Source organism: Heterodontus francisci, chromosome 43 (assembly GCF_036365525.1).
Source record: "Heterodontus francisci isolate sHetFra1 chromosome 43, sHetFra1.hap1, whole genome shotgun sequence".
NCBI lineage: Eukaryota > Metazoa > Chordata > Chondrichthyes > Heterodontiformes > Heterodontidae > Heterodontus > Heterodontus francisci.
This window is the reverse complement of record NC_090413.1, coordinates 23,852,956-23,870,044: the sequence shown is the minus strand read 5'-3', so window position 1 is coordinate 23,870,044 and position 17,089 is coordinate 23,852,956. Positions and strand designations below refer to the sequence as shown.

The 17,089-nt window shown below is 44.2% G+C and overlaps 1 protein-coding gene across 1 annotated transcript in view; it reads right to left on the bottom strand.

Moving 5' to 3' along the window:
- The window catches only part of LOC137355564 (microtubule-associated serine/threonine-protein kinase 1-like), a 101,596-nt gene that overhangs the window by 32,906 nt on the left and 51,601 nt on the right, over positions 1-17,089 (bottom strand). The window contains exons 8-13 of the mRNA XM_068020816.1: positions 16,624-16,833; positions 14,475-14,576; positions 6,046-6,178; positions 3,997-4,064; positions 2,087-2,172; positions 722-930 (exon numbers count right to left, since the gene is read on the bottom strand). Of these exons, the coding sequence (XP_067876917.1) occupies positions 722-930; positions 2,087-2,172; positions 3,997-4,064; positions 6,046-6,178; positions 14,475-14,576; positions 16,624-16,833 (808 nt within the window). The remainder of the gene's footprint in view (positions 1-721; positions 931-2,086; positions 2,173-3,996; positions 4,065-6,045; positions 6,179-14,474; positions 14,577-16,623; positions 16,834-17,089) is intronic.

Below are 17,089 nucleotides of genomic sequence, written 5' to 3'. Positions count from 1 at the left end.
ACACTATAGGAAGGGTGTGATTGCACTGGAGAGGCTGCAGAGGAGATTCACCAGGATGTTGCCTGGGCTGGAGCATTTTAGCTATGAAGAGAGACTGGATAGGTTAGGGTTGTTTTCCTTAGAGCAGAGAAGGCTGAGGGGGGACCTGATTGAAGTATACAAAATTATGAGGGGCATAGATAGGGTAGATAGCAAGAAACTTTTTCCCTTAGCGGAGGGGTCAACAACCAGGGAGCATAGATTTAAGGTAAGGGGCAGGTGTTTTAGAGCCGAATTGAGGAAAAATGTTTTTACCCAGAGGGTGGTTGGAATCTGGAATGCATTGCCCAAAGGGGTGATAGAGGCAGGAACCTTCACAACATTTAAGAAGTATTTAGATGAGCACTTGAAACGCCATAGCATACAAGGCTATGGGCCAAGCTGGAAAATAGGATTAGAATAGATAGGTGCTTGATGGCCGGCACAGACACAATGGGCTGAATGGCCTGTTTCTGTGCTGTATAACTCTGTGACTCTATGACTATGACACAGCAGCCAAGTACCTTTTAAGTGATACAGGTTTCCTCATGTATAATGCCCTCACTTTCACCCATTTCCATGGAAAGCATTCATTTATTAATATTACAATCATTAGAAATGTATTTCAGTGTTTGTCCTCCCGTACGCACCTTCCCCTTCGGATTCCAAAGATTAGGGGATGCGATGGTTGGTTAGCACTCACCTTCAACGTACTCCATTACCATGCAGAGATGCCGCCTGGTCTCAAAGGAGCAGAACATACTGACAACAAATGGATTCTCTGCAAAGGTGAGGATGTCGCGCTCCACAAACGCCTGCTGGATCTGGTTTCGGAGAATCAGGTTCTGTTTGTTTATCTTCTTCATGGCAAATCGCTGTCTTGTCTCTCTGTGCCTCACCAAGTAAACAGCGCTGGAACAAAGGAAGGACCCATTCATTTCAAATAATAGTTTCCAGTGGGAATCGAATTGTTTACTTTTGTGTCTATTTGAAGTGTTAATAAATCCAAAGTGTTACAGCTCATTTCCTGCCAGTGCCTGTGTGCGGTCTGCTCACATCAACCAAAGAACTGGCTCAGCTCAATGCAGAGTACCCCCACTAGCCCATTTAGGAGTGAAATCAGGAAGCACTTTTCTACACAAAGGGTAGTGGAAATTTGGAACTGGCTCCCCCACAAGGCTGTGGGTGCTGGGGGACAACTGAAAGTTTCAAGGCTGAGATCAATTGTGTTTGGGGTAAGGGTATCAAGGCATATGGAGCAAAGGTGGGTAATTGGAATTGAGGTGCAGATCAGCCATGATGTAATTGAATGGCAGAACCAGCTTGGGGGACTGAATGGCCTCCTCCTGTTCCAATTGTGCCTACAAAGTGACGTTGATTGTTGACCAATTCTTATTGAAATCTCAGTCCGCAGCTCAATCACCCAGCTTGTGCTAAACTTGGCAAAGGATCATTGAATCCTTGTGTAGAGTATTCCCATTCCTTTCTATCATTTCATCTTGATTTCCAGGATAACATTGGACTCCATCCATTCACAATACGAATTATAACCCTCAAGTCATCAGAGTAGACTTCTATACCATCTGTTCCAACCACACACACACCAAATCCCATATGTAAAAGAGCAGCATGATAATACACTGCTGTGCTTCATCCTCCCATCTGTCTGAGAGGGATTCAGAGTCCTATATAGGGTTGCCAAACTTCCAGGAGTCTCCAGCATTTAAAATTAACTTGGAATCTGCTGCGAGCAAATCTGGGAGAAAATTGATAGATGGATGAAACTATTGTGTATTTTCTTCATTGAACAATTTTGTTTATCAGTTATAAAAAGATTGGAGATAGGAAGACTGTTTGACTGGGCGGGGAAGGTGGAGGCGGGAGGCCATGTGATGAAATCTCCAGGAATATGGCCAACCAGAGTTGGCAACCCTACTCCCATCACCTAATCTCTATAATTATTTATTTATTACATGATTCTAACATCTTTTCCAAGTAGTTAACGACAATAAAGTAACATCCACACCTTTCTACAGCAAATGAAGAAAGTATCCACATTCCTACTTACCCATATGCCCCATTGCTTATTAGTTTAATGGTGTCAAAGTCTTCTTCAGATGGTGCCTTTGTGGGTTTACCAGCAGCTCCACGGCCCTGGGACAAACCAAACATGTTTGTTAGTGTGGGATTTTCAACAACAACTTGCATTTATATAGCACGCTTTAACATCCCAAGGTGCTTCACAGAAGTGTAGTCAAAATATTTGACATCGAGCCAAAGGAGGTGATTTTAAGAGGGAAACAGGTGGGGTTTTAAGGAAGGTCTTAAAGGTGTGGTGGGAGAGCGGGGGTGAGATAGCAAAGAGATGGAGGAGCCCAGGCAGCTGAAGGCACAGCCATCAATGGTGGGGTGAAGGGAGAGGGGGGAATGCACAAGAGGCCAGAGTTGTGGGAAAGTAATAGAGCTGGAGCAAGGCACTGAAGAGATTTAAACACGAGAATGAGAACTTTCAATTTGAGGCAATCACTGGGAGTCGATGTAGCTCACTGATGGCTGAGTGGGATTTGATTGGACAGCATTGGAATTGCCGAATCTGGAGGTGACAAAGGCATGGGGCAGGATTTGTGCCCCAATATGGTGATGAGAATAGAGGAGCATGATTTCATGCCTGTTTGCTGGCACCATCCTGCCCCTGAACTATTTCGCTGGAGACCTCAAGATGGAGGTGCCCTCTCTCTCGCCCTTACCTGGCACGTCAGGCTGCTGCTCCTTCCATGGTGGAGGGCCTCCTATTGGCCCTCCAGGTTCAAGAGCCTGCCCACCATCCTTATTTGGATGGCAGCTGTGCACTCTGGTCACTAATTGGCCGATCCAGGCAAAATTGAAGTTGGGGTTGGGACCTTTATTTGACCCTGACGTCGGGGTGCCGAACCAAAATGCAAAATCCTGCCCATGGAGTCAGCCTTACGCTGCAGCTCAGTGTGTAACATTGGGAGTGCAGGAGTATAGTGAGTGTGTGACCAGCCTTCCTCACTCTACTCTGTAATTTGCTGCGTGATCCATGACCTCATAAAATCCCAGTTTATTTTTAGCAGTAAATTGCAGCAAAGCCCATTCTGTCGACACACTCTCTTAAACTTTGAATCTAGGAGTCTGGTGGAAAGGGAAAATCTGCAGCCAGCATTAAAAAAATTATACTTTTTAAAATTTCCAATCTCCACTGAAGACTGATTAAAACAGTTCCAGGGGTAGAGAAGTTTTCCTCTTTGCATCAGGTCCTCGCTGGTCAGGTTCAGCATCATCTACCCTCCAGACTGACTTAAGCCCCTTCATGCTGAATTTAAAAGTGTACTTCTATTAAATTTGTGTGACATTTTGATTTATATCAGCCGTCCTTGTCACTACACTGAACAGGCGGCTGCTTTCAGCTATTGTCTCTCTTCAACTGGAAAGTGTGTTGAGATTATTCAATACTTGGCACCTTAAGCAGTTTTTCATTCAACATGTTCTGGGGTACACTTGTGCACAGGGAGCAGAGGTGAAAAGGGATCTTCTAAGAATCTACGGTGAGAGAGAAAGAGAAAGGCAGAGAAAAGAAGAATGATAGAGACAGCAAAGGAGAGGGAAGGAATGCAATACAGATTGAGAGACAGAGAGAGACTAATAACAGCACTTCGCACACAACCAGTTCAACAACATTGCAGTTACAACAAGCACCTCACAGCCCCGGGGGACATGGTCATGAGACTCAAGTCCACCAACTACACATGTAAAGTTTTGCTAAGATTAGCAGGAGATCAGATGGACAATACATACAAACAAGACACTCAACTCTGGCCACATGGCAGCCACACGTGACAATGTACAGCTGTACACCAGCCCAGACTACTTGAAGGAGAAAGCAAGAGAAGACACCTTTCGTCGATTGAAGATAAACGTAGAAGATACACAAATATAACTCTGGCTGAAGTGACTCACATCTATCAAGTCGACCAATTCTTGGGTATTTAGGCTTGGACTGTCATAGGTGTCCAGATGGGCCATTTCTGCTTTCAAGAACACAAGAATGAGTAATTTAGCATTTCAGTTCTAATAGGCCTCTTACAGCAGCCAGAAGTTGAAAACCTTACTTCCTAATGCAGTGTTCTTGCAGCTGTGGTATGCAAAGGCTGTAGGCCATACACTGAATAGAATAAGACTATGTGAAGAAATTTTAAAGCACAAGGTGACAACTGCGTGCATTAATCAGACTGAGGCCCCACTTCCAATCACCTCACTTGTATCGTTAGACTACATATTACTCCAAGACACTGTCCCTTTAAAATAACCCACAACCCTCTAAAAAATGAGTTGATTGATTAGAACATGCCATCAAACTTCAGTTTAGGGCACACTTGACAACTAATTCAGATAAAACCATTATGCTAAATGATGCAATTCTTCGCTGTGATCACCTCAACTAATTTTTTTTAAAAGTCTCCTAATGTTTAAAGTTATTATACCCCTCTTTTCCTATTTCCTCTGCCCCACCCTCTCATGGGTTTATTTTTGTAAGTCGGGAGCCAATCTCAAAACTTTGCCAACAATGCTGTAAATGGCCATCAGGAAGTATGTGACTTTGCTGGGTGCACGAGAGGGCAGTGTGTGAATGAGAGAGTGGCACATGCACAAGGGGGGCGGCGCGTACATGCTAGGATGGCACGTGCACGAGGCAACAATGCATGAACAAGAGGGTAATGTGTGAATGAGATGACCTTATGTACATGAAAGGACGGTGTTTCTGAGAGTTTGGTATGTACAGAGGCACATATCCATGAGAGACCAATGAGCATGAAAGAGCGCTGTGCTCTCTGATTTTGCTTCCTCACACCAGGGAATGCCCTGGCTCATTTCTCATCACCTACTACATGGCACAGCTGTGATTGTAAATGGTCTTCTCAGTCCTCAGTGCTAGCAGAACAAAGGACCAGCTCACATTTGTACCTCAGCAACATGAAGCTTTTCCAATCATGTCTCGCCAGCAAATTTAACAATTATAATGCACATGTCTAACCCGAACAGTGTCACCCACTGAAGTACTGAACCATGCAGACCAGATTCTCTGCTCCGTGGTAGGTTAGCTAATCTCACCCTGGATTACTGAGGCCAATACAATGTGCTTCGATTCTCCTGGGCTGGGGAAAGAATAAACATCCATCCCCCCCTACTTGGCTGCACTCCAGTGAGTACTGCGGGCAAGTACACATTTGCGAGTGTCAGATGAGGATAGGATGGGGATTTGCTATGATGCCCCTTACAGTTGAATATTCTGCCAATGCTGCTGGTCTGGAGCCTTGATTGGCACAAGCACAGGGTAGGGCCAACTGTGTGTCCGACACTCACATCTAGCAAGGACTCACATTTCCACTACAGCCTCACACTTTCTGTGCTCCAGTGTACGGGCTCACACTTGATGAAAGGCCACTGGCACCAGTGGAATTGTGCCCTGTCGAGAGGCAAAGATAGAAACATGCAGGACAGAAGGAGGCCATTTGGCTCACTGTGCCTGTGTTGGTTCTTTGGAAGAGCTAATCAATAGTCCCACTTACCTGCCATTTCCCTAGAGCCCTACAAGTTTTCCTCTTCAAGTATTTATCCAATTTCCTTTCAAAAGTTTCTATTGAATCGGCTTCCACCATCCTTTCAGGCAGTGCATTCCAGATCACAACTTGCTGCATAAAATCACTTCTCCCCATCTGGTTCTTTTATAAATTATCTTCAATCTGTGTTCTCTGGCTACCGACACTTCTGCCAATGAAAATATCTTCTCCAGATCTATCAAAAACCCTCTATCAAAGATGCTTAGACTAAAAATAAACACAACAGTCGTTTACCATTTCTCTCAAGATTTAAATTTTGTAAGTTTTCTCTCAATTTTGCTAACTATCTCCTGTGTTGGAAGTGCTGAAGGTTGGGAATATTGCACAGTGTTTGATATTCAACCCGCGTAGACAGTCAAGGGTAAAATAGAAAACAGGGTTTCCTTACCCTCCAGGGGGTCACGAGTGAGTCCCAGCTGGCTGATGATATAGCGTGGAATGTCAATTTTAACCCCATGGCCCTCCTTCGCATGGTCTTCAGCAGCTTCCAGTAGATGGTAAAATTCTTCTGGATTGAACTCCTGCATGAAGTGGGGGGGGGAATAAGGGATGTTTTTGAGTGAATTTAATGCAGCATCAGCGGGCTTTGTAAGTTCTTCAAAATCAATCAGCTAGACCAGGAGTTTCCTTGGAGTGGTGCCATTTACATGTGTAAGTGGGCTTTACGTTGCACATCCAGCAAAGTTGCAGAGGAAACTTCCCAGCCCAAGGTTCTTCCCCAAAGAGAAACTTTTATCTTTGAGGGTAAAAGTGACCATGAAGATGTTGGATTGGCCTAAAACCCTAACTGATTTACCATGGTTCTTTAAGAAAGTAAACCTAGCATCCTTATCCTGATCTGGGTCCAACACCAATGTGGTTGACTGTAATTGCCCTCTGAAGAGGCTTAACGAGCCACTCAGCTGTATCAAACCAACGATACAAGAAAACGCCTCAGGAAAACTAGGGATGGACAATAAATGTCGATCTTGCCAGCTGTGCTCACATCCTGAGAGTGAACAAAAAAACGTCTTTTAAAAAATATTTCTTTATTTAACCTTTAAGTAAAGCCCTACAACCCTCTGAGATCTCTGCAACCTCCTATTCTGGTCTCTTGCTCATCCACGGTTTTAATCCCTGCACCATTGGTGGCCATGCCTTCAGCTGCCTGGGCCCTATGCTCTGGAATTCCCTCCCGAAACCTCTCCGCCTCTCGACTTCTCTCTCTCCTCCTTTAAGATGCTCCTTAAAACCTACCTCTTTGACTAAGCTTTAGGTCACCAAGTCTAGTATCTCCTCATATGGCTTGGTGTCAAACTTTGTCTGATAATGCTTCTGGGAAGAGCATTGGGACATTTTACAATCGAATTTAATTATCCTAATATAGACTGGAATAGTAAAATTGTAAAATGCAAAGAGGGGAAAGAGTTTCTAAAGTGTGTTCAGGAGAATTTTCTACATCAGTATGTTTCCAGTCGAATGAGGAAGGAAGCATTGCTGGATTTGGTTCTAAGGAATGAAATGGGACAAGTGGATCAAGTATCAGTTAGGTAACATTTTGGGGGCAATGAATATAGTATAAAGTTTAGGTTGGCTATGGAAAAAGACAAGGAGCAATCCGGAGTAAAAATAATTAATTTGGGTGAGAATGGATCTGGCTCAGGTAAATTAGAATCAAAGATTGGCAGGTACAACTGTAATTGAACAATGTGTTGCCTTTAAAGAGGAGATAGTTTGGGTACAGTTGAGGGACATTCCTAGAAGGGGGAAAGGTAAGGCAAACAAATCCAGAGCTCCCTGGATAATGAAAGAGACAGAGTAAGATGAATCAGTAAAAAGGTGCATATGATTGATGTCACGTTGATAATACAAGTGAGAACCAGGCCGAATATAGAAAGTTCAGAGCGGGAGGTGAAGAAAGAAATAAGAGCAGTAAAGACAAGAGTATGAGAAAAGAGTATGGCAGCCGACATAAGAGGGAATCCAAAAGTTGTCTATAGGAATATAAATAGTAAAAAGGTGGTAAAAGGAGTAGTAGGGCCAATTAGGGACCAAAAAGGGGATTTACACATGGAGGCAGATGGCATGTCTGTAGTACTAATTGAGAATTTTGCATCTGTCTTTACCAAGGAAGACGCTGTCAAAGTTGTAGTGAAAGAGGAGGTAGTTGAGACACTGGATGAGCTAAAAATTGATAAAGAGGAGGTTTCAGAAAGGTTGGCTGTACTTAAAAGTTGATAAGTCACCAGGACCGAATCAGAAGCATCCGAGGATACTGAGGGAAGTAACGGTGGAAATTGCAGACAATGGCCATGATCTTCCAATCCTCCTTAGATACAGGAGTTGTGCCAAAGGAAATAATACACCTTTGTTCAAAAATGGGTGTAAGGATAAACCCAGCAACTACAGGCCAATCAGTTTAACCTCGGTGGTGGGAAAGCTTTTAGAAACAATAATCCAGGACAAAATTAACAGTTATTGGGACAAATGTAGATTAATTAAGGAAAATCAGCATGGATTTGTTAAGGGCAAATCACGTTTAGCTATTTTGATTGAGTTTTTTGATCAAGTAACAGGGAGGGTTGATCAGGGTAATGTGATTGATGTGGTGTACATGGACTTCCAAAAGGCAGTTGATAAAGTGCAACATAACAGCCTTTTCAGCAAAGCTGAAACCCATGGAATAAAAGGGACAATGGCAACATGGATTCAAAGTTGGCTGAGTGACAGGAAACAGATTAGTGGTGAATGGTTGTTTTTAGCACTGGAGGAAGGTACATAGTGGGATTCCCCAGGGATTGGTATTCGGACCACTGCTTTTCTTGATCCATATTAACGACCTAGACTTGGGTGCGCAGGGCAGAATTCCAAAATTTGCAGATAACACAAAACTTATAAGTATTGTGAACTGTGAGAAGAATAATGATAGACATCAAAAGGATATTGACAGGCTGGTAGAATGGGGGATGGACACTTGGCAGATGAAATTTAATTGAGAAGTGTGAAGTGATATATTTTGGTAGGAAGAACGAGGAAAGGCAATATAACATATCGGATACAATTCTAAAGAGGGTGCAGGGCCAGAGGAACTAGGGGTATATGTACAGGTTGAGAAAGCGGTTAGTAAGGCATACAGGATCCTGGGCTTTATAAATAGAGACATAGAGTACAAATGCAAGCAAGTTATGAAGTTATGATGAACCTTTCTAAAACATTGATTCAGCCTCAACTGGAGTATTCTGTATAATTCTGGGCACCACAATTTTGGAAGGATGTGAAGGCATTGGAGAAGTTGCAGAAAAGATTTACGAAAATGGTCCCAGGGATGAGAGACTTCAGTTACAGAGATAGATTGGCAAAGATTTTTTTATAAAAGGTGTTCTTGGGATGTGTGCATTGCTGGCAAACCCAGCATTTGTTGTCCATCCCTAATTTCCCTTGAGAAGGTGGTGGTGAACTCCCTTCTTCAACCACTGCAGTCCATGTTGGTGTATGTACACCCACAGCGCTGTTAGGAAGGGAGTTCCAGATTTTTGACCCAGCGACAGTACAGGAACAGCGATATAGATCAAAGTCAGGATAGTTTGTGGCTTAGAGGGGAACTTGCTGGTGGTGATGTTCCCATGCATCTGCTGCCCTTGTCCTTCTAGAAGGTAGAGGTCGCAGGTTTGGAAGGTGTTGTCAAAGGAGCCTTGACGAGTTGCTGCAATACATCTTGTATATGGTACGCACTGCTGCCACTGTGCGCCAGTGTGGAGGGAGTGAATCTTTAAGGTTGTGGAGGGATGCCAATCAAGTGGGCTGCTTTGTCCAGGATGGTGTTGAGCTTCTTCAGTGTTGTTGGAACTGCACTCATCCAGCCAAGTGGAGAGTATTCTACAACACTCCTGACTGTGCCTTACGGATGATAGGCAGACTTTGGGGAGTTAGAAGATAAGTTACTCACCACAGAATTCCCAGCCTCTGACATACTCTTGTAGCCACAGTATTTATTTGGCTGGCCCTGTTAAGTTTCTAGTCAATGGTAACCCCAGGATGTTGATGGTGGGGATTTCAGCGACGGTAATGCCGTAGAAAGTCAAGGGGCGAAGGTTAGATTCTCTCTTGTTGGAGATGGTCATTACCTGGCATTTGTGTGGCACAAATGTTACTTGCCACTTATCAGCCCAAGCCTGAATGTTGTCCAGGTCTTGCTGCATTTGGACACAGACTGCTTCAGTATCTGAGGAGTCACGAATGGTACTGAAAATTGTGCAATCATCACCGAACATCTCCATTTCTCACCTCATGTTGGAGGGAAAGTCATTGGTGAAGCAGCTGAAAATGATTGGGCCTAGGACACTACCCTGAGGAAAATCTGCAGCAATGTACTGGGGCTGAGGTGATTGGGCTCCAACAACCACAACCGTCTTCCTTTGCGCTAGGTATGACTCCAACCAGCGGAGAGTTTTCCGCCTGATTCCCATTGACTCCGTTTCGATAGGGCTCCTTGATGCCATACTCGGTCAAATGCTGCCTTGATGTCAAGGGCAGCCACTCTCACCTCACCTCTGGAGTTCAGCTCTTTTGTCCCTGTTTGAACCAAGGCTGTAATGAGATCTGATCAAGTGATCCTAGCGGAACCCAAACTAAGCATTGGGGAGCTGGTTGTTGCTGAGCAAGTGCCACTTGATAGCACTGTCAATGACACCTATCACTTTTCTGATGATTCAGTGTAGTCTAATGGGGCGGTAATTGCCTGCATTAGATTTGTCCTGCTTTTTGTGGACAGGACAAAGCTGGGTAATTTTCTACACTGTCAGGTAAATGCCAATGTTGTAGCTGTACTGGAGCAGCTTGACTAGGGGCATGGCTAGTTCTGGAGCACAAGTCTTTAGTACTCCAACCAGAATGTTGTCAGGGCCCATAGCCTTTACTGTATCTAGTGCCTTCAGCCGTTTCTTGATATCACCTGGAGTGAATCAAACAGGCTGAAGACTGGCATCTATGATGATGGGGACCTCAGGAGGAGGCCGATTTGGATTATCCACTCGGCAGTTCTGACTGAAGATGGTTGAGAATGTTTCAACCTTGTCTCTTGCATTGATGTGCTGGGCTCTGCCATCACTGAGAATGGGGATGTTAGTGGGGCCTCGTCCTCTGGTTAGTTATTTAATTGTTGACCACGATTCATGACTGAATGTGGCAGGACTGCAGAGCTTTGATCTGATCCATTGGTTGTGGGATCACTTTGCTCTATCGCATGCTGCTTCAGCTGTTTAGCATGCACGTAGTCCGATGTTGTAGGTAAAGCAGGTTGGCACCACATTTTTAGGTACATCTGGCTGCTCCTGGCATGCTCTCCTACTCTCCTTATTAAACCAGGGTTGATCCCCTGGCTTGATGGTAATGGTAGAGTAAGGAACATGCCAGGCTATAAGATTACAGATTGTGGTTGCATATAATTCTGTTGCTGCTGATGGCCCACAGCGCCTCATGGATGCCCAGTTTTGAGCTGCTAGACTTATCATGGTGGTAGTGCCACACAACACAATGGAGGGTATCCTCAGTGTGAAGACAGGACTTGGTCTCCCACAAGCACTGTGTAGTGATCACTCCTAACAGTTCTGTCATTGACAGATAGATAGATAGATAAATGAGGACGAAGTCAAGCAGGTTTTTCCCTCTTGTTGGTTCTCTCACCACATGTCACAGGCCCAGTCTAGCAGCTATGGCATTTAGGAAACAGCCAGCTCGGTCGTAGTGGTGCAACCAAGGCACTCTTGGTGATGGACATTGAAGTCCCCCACCCAGAGTACATTCTGTGCCTTTGCTAGCCTCAGTGCTTCTTCCAAGTGCTGTTCAACATGAGGGAGCACTGATTTATCAGCTGAGGGTGGGCATTAGGTGGTAATCAGCAGGAGCATGTCTGATGTCATGAGACATCATTGGGCCAGGACTCCCAAGGTCTCTTCCTCCTGACTGTATACCATTGTTTTGCTACCTCTGGATGGTGACAGAGGAGTCTGGGACATTGGCTGTAAGGTATGATTCAGTTAGTATGACTGTATCAGGCTGTTTCTTGACTAGTCTGTGGGACAGCTCTCCCAATTTCGGCACAAGTCCCCAGATGTAAATGAGGAGGGTCGACTGGGCAAGGTGTGCCTAGGTCAATGCCGGGTGGTCAATCCAGTTTTATTGCTTTTTGATTTTTTTGTAGTGGTTTGATACAACTGAGTGGTTTGCTAGGCCGTTTCAGACGGCAGTTAATAGTCAACCACATTACTGAAGGTCTGGAGTCACATGTAAGCCAGACCAGTTAAGGGCGGCAGATTTAATTCCCTGAAGGACATTAGTGAACCTGATCAGTTGTAATGATAAACTGGAAGCTTCATGGTTGCCACTACTAGACTAGCTTTTTATTCCAGATCTATTCATTAATAGAATTTAAATTTCACCAGCTGCCATGGTGGGAGTTGAACTCACATTCCCGGAGCATTGTCCAGTCCTCAGTAACATTACAACTATACTACCGATCCTTGGGGGCATTTGCCTTCGAGAAAAGAAGATTGAGAGAAGATTTGATTGAAGTGTTCAACATCATGAGGAGTCTAGACAGTAGATAGGAAGAAACTGTTCCCATTGGTGGCAGGGTCGAGAGCCAGACGACACCGATTTAAGGTTATTGGCAAAAGAACCAGAGACAACCAGAGGAAAAACCTTTTTACGCAGAGAGTGGTTGGGATCTGGTATGCTGTGCCTGGGAGTGTGGTGGAGACAGATTCAATCGTGGCTTTCAAAAGGGAATTGCATAATTTCCTGAAGGAAAAAAAATTGTTCGGGCTATGTGGGAAAGGCAGGGGCATGGGGCCAACTGAGACGGTGTTACTGAGAGCCGCCACGGACACAACGGGCCGAATGGCCTCTTTCTGTGCTGTAACCATTTTATAATTCTATAAAGGTGCTATATAAATTCAGGTTTTTGTTTAGTGATGATGAATGGAAGGTTTCACACTACAAACAGCCAGTATCTCTCAGGTTAGCATGGGGTAGATTCAGGATGACAATGCACGTCAGCCCCAAACCTTAAAGGAATGTTTCCCGGCTTCCCCGAATGACATTTCCATCAACAGCTTTCCTTGAGGCTCCTGTGAGTGAGACCAATAACCCAAGTGTGAATTAATGTTGTCTTTTGCTCCATATGTGAATTTCACACTTGGGTGTGCAGTACACTAGTGTTGCTTGAACAATCAGGATTCATCTACTGCACCACACAAAGGATTGCTCTATCAGTCCGAGCCACACTGATGTGTCAGTCTCAGAATCAAGATAACTTTCTGTGTAGGAGGGGCGGGAAGACACAGGAGGCTGTTAGGTCGACTGTGCCTTGGAATTAATAACCTAAAACACAGACAAGTTCTTTCCACAGGGCAATGCAGTTATTCATTCCTATCGAGAGTATTTCCCAGCACTAGACTGCACCCCCCTGACAGAAATTAGCTTGTACCCGCACTCATGCCCCAGCTGTGAGATCATGTGTGAATGAGCAAATTATGAACGCGGTGACTAGGTCAGGTTGGGCTTGTTGTTTTATGGATTGCTGCGTACTAAGCTGCTGCATTTGGAGACTCAATACTGAGGCAGGGGGAGGGTGAGGGAAACTCACTTGCCGATGCCAGACTCTGTAAATGAACGGATTAGTTCAAGGTAGCCACAGGTCATGGATGCAGCAGGGTTCTTGCAGCAGTGAAAGCTGTCTGCCCCCATTATTAAATTAAATAAATGAGCTGAATGTATTCAGAGGCTTAGTAGAATAATGCTTATGTTACTGGACTAATAATCCAAAGAGCAAAGATTCAAATCCCACCTGAGAAACATGAATGCATTTTGCAGGACTGTGGAGATAGAGCAGGGGGAGTGGGACCAACTCTCTTTCAAAGAGCTGGCACACGCACGATGGGCTGAATGGCCTCTTTCTGTCTACAATTCTAAGTATCAGTCATCATAGGGCTTCCCTTGCATTTTCGAAACAAGTGAGGTCAGGACAGTAAAAATTTCCCCATTCCATAAACTCCCTGAAATCCAGAGAAAGGCCATAATATTAGAGAAATAGAAACGCTCTTATTCCCCAACGCTCAAATATGAAGACATTTTTACCTTGCTAAATCGAGAGGCAAAGATTGCAGCTTCTGGACGCAGCAACAACAACACTCCATGTAGAAAGCTCAAATCTTCTCCTGGCCTCTTGCGCATCCCTGATTTCCTTTGCTTCATCATTGGGGACCGTGCCTTCAGCTGCCTGGAGCATAAGCCATAGAAATTCCTCCCTAGACCTCTCCACCTCTTTCTCCTCCTTTAAGGTGGCTGCTTAAAAGCTGCTCTTTGACCACCTGTCCTAATGTCACCTTCATTGGCTTGCTGTCAATTCCTGTCTGAATACGCTCCTCTGGAGCGCCTTGGGCCATGTCACTACATTAAAGGCACTTTATAAATGCAAATTGTTGATATAAATCTTGAATTAACTGCACACAGCCGGCAGCCAGATTGGCAAAATCCTGAGTAAAATGGACAGTCTCTTAGAGATTACCACTTGCTGTTTACAGGTGATAAGCATGCTAACGAATCTACACGTGAAGATTTAAATGTGACCTATTTGTCATTTACACGTGATCTACATGCAAGCTACATGACTTAGGCTTGCTATGGGTCACAAAATTGCCGGCAAACATTTGTAGAGCAAACAGTCCAGAGTAACGCCATAGGCTCCATTTTGGTGTGGTGCTTGAATGAATCACTGGGTATAGTATCTTTGGGAACTGGAACATTCACATCAGATTTGTACAAAGCAAAATGGCTTACCAGGCACTCTAGTAAACGTGCTGGTCGTGCAATGATGATCAGGAGTTTTTTCACCAGCTGTGTCACAAAGGCGACCTCTGAACTCTCGGACCGTTCATGTGCCTGGAGGGAGTCAGAGATATTGTTTGTAATCCAACTGAACTGTGATACACTGGTTCTGGCAAGGGTCATGATGAACGCATGCAACTGAAACAAGAGCGTCCCTAATGCTAACTCAGCTCCTTGTCTGAAAACCATCCCAGTCAGTTCACCCAATGATGTTACTAGTACTGACTGATAGTCAAAAATAATCAAATAGAATCAAATAGTAAGATGGATATTAAAGTTAATTCAAATCTTTACCATTTTGTTTGGTTTGTTGAAAAGATCATTATTTTCTGAGTTTTCCTTTGGAAAGTGGATTTTTGCATTGGGAAGTGGAGCAGAGTGGAAACTCTTTCAAAGAGCCGGCACAGACACAATGGGATGAATGGCCTCCTTCTATGCTGTAAAATTCTATGAATCAGACGAGGCATGAATTAAAGGTGCAGGCAGCTTGAGATGAATGCTGTAAATATTGGCCATGTATTTGTTTAGAACTTTAAAAAAAAGTGATCATGTGGCCCTTGCATTCTACTCTCATGACGACACCCACGTCGTCTTAGGCTAGATGACAGGAATTGTGTGAGTGGCTGAATCTACTCATCCAGTTGTCCCACACTGTGCAGCCAACTACCCTCAAATGCTTTGTTATAGAATATGTCTGAAATAAGGAACTCGGTGAAAGGAAGAACGGGCATGTCTCCCCATAACTGGTGCTCCGACATACAGTATATACAAAATTCCAAAGTTAGAACAAGAAAAAGAGTAATTTAAATCATTAAGCACCTTCCACAGTCCAAGCAAAACCTATCCTGTGAGGGACTTTATCAGTTACTTTCCTGCTGGAGAATTCTGTATAAATACTCCCTGAGGCCCAAAGGTTATTAAACAAATGCAAGAACAATTATCAATGCCACATAGGAACAGAACTAGGTCATTCAGCACCTCAGGTTTGCTCCGCCATTCAATTAGATCATGGCTGAACCACACTGTTCATCCCTCCCTGATCGCCCCATCTCACCCATCCCACTCCACTAGCACAAGAGCCATTGTGTCAGCTGGGCTCAGTTAGTGGCACTCTCATTTCTGCCTCAAGTTGTGAGTTCAAACCCCACTCCAGAATTGAAGCCATATTTAGAAGTGTGGTTATGGAGCCAGTGTCTCATTCTTACAGGAATTGCCCTTCAAATAATCAGTTAAAGATCCTATTGCACTATTCAAGGAGGAGCGGGAAATTCTCTTAATGTCTTGGCCAACAATTCTACGTCAACCAATGTCTCAGAAAACAAGTGGCCATTCATTTCATTGCTGTTTGTGAACTACTGCTGTGAGCTAAATAGCTGTTGTGTTTTCCTACATGACAACAATGATTTCACTTCAAAGTAATTTATTGTCCTTTGGGACATTCCTGAAAGATGTGATAAAGTAATATAGAAATACAAACCTTTCTTTGCTTTTTATGGACTGCGTGATCATCTTAGTCTACACCAATCACTGCTATTTATTTATATTCACATATTTTTCAAGCTCCTATTTAAAAGAGTGAATGATCTCAACTGTTTTTGCTGGGACTCTCTCTGTCTCTATATCTATATATATATATATATGGATGTGTGCGTGTGTGTGTGTGTGTGTGTGTGTGTGTGTATATATGTGGGGAGGTGGTTATAACCTCTAGTCTCTCTTCTGGTTCAATCATTTTAAACCTGTACCCTCTAATTCTACACCCAGTCAAATTGCCTGTTCACATTTACTTTACTGACATCTTTCAGTTAAATAACTAGGATCATGCCCTTCCTAATTTTCAGGTCCCTCTGCAGAGCTCCACAATAAAGGGGTATGTTAGCGGAAAGGTAACCAGATGCTGTCAAAAATAAAGAATCTCATTGGTTGTAGGGGCGGCGGGGTGGGGTGCGGCAAATATTTCCAATCGTTTTTCTAGAACTAGTTCTAGGACTGATTTGCAACATTAGCAACACAATGGCCTCTCGCTCGCCAACTTGCGCCTCGAAGGTAGACATTTGACCGATAGATTCCCGCGTGCTTAGCGACACGTGGATTGACTCACGTCCTGCAGCAGCTTCTCTAGGTTCTCCTGCAGCTCATAGAAGTACCGCGAGGTGATGAGCCCCTCATGCGACTTATCCAGGCAATCCCTGGACATCTCGATGATCTGGTGGTGGATGAAGCTGAGGACTCCATCAGCCAACGGGAGCACATTCTCTGGAGCATTGACCGTGAAGAATTCCTGAAGCCTCTCCTCCATCTGTGCAGTGGCCTACAGAAGGAATTACATGCAAGATTGGCCTCTGTTTAAAGAGGAATTCAATTGTTTCAGAAGTGTAAAACTTACTGCGGGGACTCACGTGATCTAAAGGTTAGGTGTTAGGTTTTCAAGCACCGACTTGAAATCCCCACTGTTAAGAAATTCCTGCTTAAGTAACCTTAAGCATTCATTTCAAGGAGCTCCATCTATTCAGCAGCTAGGTGCCTGCTAGCAGGTGTCCTGTGCAAAAAGACTGGTCTTTAACGCA